Source organism: Galeopterus variegatus, unplaced genomic scaffold, assembly GCF_000696425.1.
Source record: "Galeopterus variegatus unplaced genomic scaffold, G_variegatus-3.0.2 Scaffold13637, whole genome shotgun sequence".
NCBI classification, from domain to species: domain Eukaryota; kingdom Metazoa; phylum Chordata; class Mammalia; order Dermoptera; family Cynocephalidae; genus Galeopterus; species Galeopterus variegatus.
The window spans coordinates 23,922-28,556 of record NW_007739748.1 but is presented as its reverse complement, the minus strand read 5'-3'; the positions used below and the strand labels follow the sequence as shown (position 1 = coordinate 28,556).

Below are 4,635 nucleotides of genomic sequence, written 5' to 3'. Positions count from 1 at the left end.
ACTTAAAGCTAATAGTGTTATTCACCTATGTAAAATTTCTTCACGGCTTACAATTCACTTGGAATGAAATTCAAATATTTATTGAAGATGTATTATCTGATTCTACTAATTCTCCACTTCCCGATTATAAACCACAGTTTCCTCTATAAAGCACCCCCAAAAAGAAAAAAAAAAACCTTAATTTTTTAAAGTCATTTTATACCTCAAAGCAGCATTTTTTTTTTCCTTTTTTGTCTTTTTTACTGACCGGTAACGGGATCGCAACCCTCGGTGTCGCGCCCGTACCGGGGACCGGCAACGGGATCGCAACCCTCAGTGTTGCGCCTGCACCGTGCTCAGCCAGTGAGTGGGAACTGGTCTCCACATGGGATCCGAACCCTCAGCGGGAGCGCCGCTACACTCCCAAGCAGCGCACTCTCCAGTGCACCACCGGGCCAGCCCCAGAGCAGCATTTTTAACATATTCACTTTTGCTTAGAATCCTGAAATATTATTCCTGTGATTCATTATATTCCTGGTTATTTCTGATCCTTTAGGTTTCAATCCAAATGTCACTCTCTCGTGAAGGTCTTCCCTTATCACTTCATGTGAAGTTATTCTTCCAGGTTATCCTAGTGTATTTTATTGTTTAGTTGACTAATTATACTTGTTTCAATTTGCAATTATCCTGCTTACACGTTTCTTTAACAGATTTTTGTATTTTCTCTATCACTGGAATACCATGTCCATTGAGGTGAGGAAAAAGTTATTTATCAGATACCTGATCATTGCCTGGCACAGAGTAGAAATTAAATATGTGGCAAATAAGAAGATGATTCAAAGAAACCAAAGAAAAGATTGATACTAAGTGACAGAAACAAACAAACAGAATACTGAAAATTGCAAACCAAGCAGTTGAATCAATTGAAAGTTGAATACTGAAAATTGCAAACCAAGAAATTGAAAACTCAATGATATTTATTTGACAATGTTAGGAATTGTATTGGTCTTATTTCTCTGATTCTTTTTGCATTGCCATTTCATCCTTATTTCTTACTGTGAAATATGTTTTTTTAATGTTTTCTTTCTATTCTATCCTTTTTAAAAGGAGAAAAAATGTCAGTATCTCTGGGCTTTTAAAATTCACACATGTGTGATGATATAGTCTGTATTCTCTGAAACTTCACTCCAAAGTATTAGGGAAGGGACTAGAACAGGACTTCTTCAGGTAAAGCGTCTACTGCTGGAACTATCGATTGTCACAGTCGAGGGATTCTAATAGTTAGGGCAGGCAAGTAATCCTCAAAATGAGCAATTCTAAGAAAATATTCAGTCATATTAAAAGAATGTAGAATTCCATAGCGAATATATTAATTTTAATTATTGTAGAAACTCAATAAAACATGGATTTTTATTATTATTACAATAATAAAAATATGAAAAATGTAAAAAAGGATCAATAGAAAAGATAAAATAAAATAAAAGCAGAATAAAACATGGATTCTTATTATTATTACAATAATAAAAATATGAAAAATGTAAAAAAGGATCAATAGAAAAGATAAAATAAAATAAAAGCAGATATATTTTGTAAGATATAAAATATTATAAAATTTTATAAATAAAATTATGATTAAATGAAGAATGCAATAGAAAACATATAACAATTTACAAGCTTGTGAGGCAAGAAGAAAAAAAGTGAGAGGAAAAAGGCAGGAAATAGTAAACTTTAGATCCAGTAACCATAAGGTCAAGGAATTTAAAATGATAAAATTTTCACTGATATCTTTTAAAGCTGAAAAGAGAATCAGTAACCTGAAAAATAGATCTGAGGACATATTTTTGTGTATTTTTGTTTCAGTTAATAAAATGGAAAATGAGAAAACAAAACTTAACAGACATGGATGGTAGAATGTGGAAGTTAAATGTGCATCTAATATACATTATTAAAAATAAAGTGTAAAGAAACTGGTCAGGATAGTGCCTGGAATCATTTATTCTTAAGAAAACATAGGAAAAAGAAATGAAATTGCAAGGAGTCATTGATTATTTGTGGAAATTTGACTACTCAATTCTTTCTCACATTCAATGCAAAAGACAAAAGTTATAAATTGTGGCTTCAAATGTTTACAAGCTAAGAACATATTTATGATTTAATAAGATTGTGAGAAAGTAATCTCTCAAATGTCATCTGATGCTGGACCATCTATTTAATTTACCATACCTGTTTTTCTGTCTCACAAACAATTGCAAATTTGTTTATTAGACTTAGAACCTTGAGTTGAATAACTGAGCTACTTTAATATGTAAGTCAAGGATACCTCACCCAAGGAATCACCCTTGTCATCTAATGACAGTCCAAGAAAGTAATTCTTTAAAGTTTGTAACAACTTCTCCCTTTGTTCCTCAGATAGATGAATTTTCAAACTCCCGCATGGCTTCCGGAAATTTCACTGGGGTCACTGAGTTCATTCTCACAGGTGTCTCAGACTGTCCAGAGCTCCAGATTCCCCTCTTCCTCGTCTTTCTGGTGATCTATGGCCTGACCGTGACAGGGAACCTCGGAATCATCACCCTCACCAGTGTTGACTCTCGACTTCAAACCCCCATGTATTTTTTCCTTCGACAATTGGCTGTCATCAATCTCGGCAACTCTACTGTCATTGCCCCTAAAATGCTGACCAGTTTATTAGTAAAGAAGAAAACCATCTCATACTATGAATGTGCCACCCAATTTGGAGCATTCTTGTTTTTCACTGTAGCTGAGGTTACAATGCTTGCTGTGATGGCCTATGACCGCTATGTAGCCATTTGTAATCCCCTGCTTTACACGTTGGTGGTATCTTGGCGGATCTGCCTTCTGCTGGTAATCCTCACATACCTCTATGGCTTTTCCACAGCTATCGTGGTTTCACCTTGTGTATTCTCCATGTCTTACTGCTCTTCCAATGTAATCAATCATTTCTACTGTGATAATGTGCCTCTGTTAGCATTGTCTTGCTCTGATACTTACATTCCAGAAACAATAGTCTTTATATCTGCAGCTACAAATTTGGTTTCTTCTCTGATTATAGTTCTAGTATCTTATTTCAACATTGTTCTGTCCATTCTAAAGATACGTTCATCAGAAGGGAGGAAAAAAGCCTTTTCGACATGTCCTTCACATGTGACAGCAGTCACAGTTTTTTATGGGACACTACTATTCATGTATGTGCAGCCTCGAACTAACCATTCATTAGATACTGATAAAATTGCTTCTGTGTTTTACACACTGGGGATCCCTATGCTTAATCCCATGATCTACAGCCTGCGCAATAAGGAAGTGAAGGCTGCCTTAAAGAGATTCATGACAGATCCATGCTATTCCTTTAATCTATGTAGTTTCAGAATTCAGTAGGTCAATGAAGAGAAGGTTGAGATAGGCTGCAATTACAGCAGAGAAAGTGAAGGTCAGGTGGCTGACTTACAGATTTTCAAGCAATGTTGGTTTTTAATTTTTTAAAGCTTTTATCTTTTTATTTTATTTCTAAAAAAAATTACGATTAGCATATTGTTTTAAAAGAAGTTAAGGTTAGGGGATTATTGAATGAATACATAAACAGAAGCTCTCTGAGTTGTGAAGTTAATATAGAAACAAGGATGTCATTCACCAGTTTTGCTGAGGAGTAAGCAGGTTGCTAATTTGGAAGAAATGTTTCCATGAATCAAAAAATATATATGTTTTTTTAAAAAAGAAAGCTAAATATGTTTAAATGAAGCAAGATATGAATGAGTAATACAGTAAAACTCTCTTATTCTGTGGCTTCCTTTTTTGTTTCTTCTTGAGTGTGGATGGGTGTTGTGAATCATTGTATCTTGAAAAACTGTAATTACACATGGCTAAGATGCTTTTCACAGCCAGGTTACCAATATTGAACTGGTAATTATGTTTAAAATAAAACTCCGCAGTTCTTTTTTAAATATTATATGAATGAATAAATGTATACTATCAATAAATTTAAATTCTAATGCTACCCTCAATATAATTGAAATTATTTTATTTCAATTATTATGATTTATATGATTTTTAAATGAAAGACACAGAGTACCATCATCACATGCTTTCATGCTAGATTTGAATAATAAACTTAGATCCTGTAAAGGTTTTTCTTTCTCCTTACTCTAAATATCATTATTTTGTTTGTAAAATCCTAAAATCTTCTATTTTGATAATGGGCTAAGTTTGTAGAGGTTTTTTTCATCATTAGAAGAAAAATTTAAGTGTTTTTATAAAAATTTTGTTCTGCTTTCTGATTGTTCTTGATCAGCGAGTGTACACTTAAATCTATTGTGCAAATTTGAATATATACAGTTTATAAGGCTATATCTCAGAATTATCAAATCATAATCATAAGGCAAAGGTCAATAAATTTTTAGTTTAATAAGCTTCACAGGGGATTATGACATTGAACCTTGGGGATGAATTTTGATAAATAATTAAAGAACTATACTGGAAAAGATATATTGACATTCTAGGGGTAAGTTTGCTTTACTCATAAGCAGGTTCCAGTTGAAGAGTTTCTTCAGGTATAGGCACTAAATCTTCATTCATAATAATTATGATAGAAGAAAGGAAATGTAATTCTACAAAATGAAATCAGATTCACAGACACGAAAA

General features: G+C 33.2%; 1 protein-coding gene across 1 annotated transcript; it reads left to right on the top strand.

Annotated features, from left to right (window-relative positions):
* Positions 1–2,412: 2,412 nt before the first annotated feature.
* LOC103581665 (olfactory receptor 8J1-like) lies at positions 2,413–3,375 on the top strand. The gene has a single exon (XM_008563440.1). It carries the CDS (start codon positions 2,413–2,415, stop codon positions 3,373–3,375), a length of 963 nt encoding a protein of 320 aa, XP_008561662.1.
* Positions 3,376–4,635: the final 1,260 nt, after the last annotated feature.

What these genes read in the sequence shown, in the direction of transcription:
- LOC103581665 (XM_008563440.1), top strand. Translation starts at nt 2,413, where the DNA reads ATGGCTTCCGGAAATTTCACTGGGGTCACTGAGTTCATTCTCACAGGT.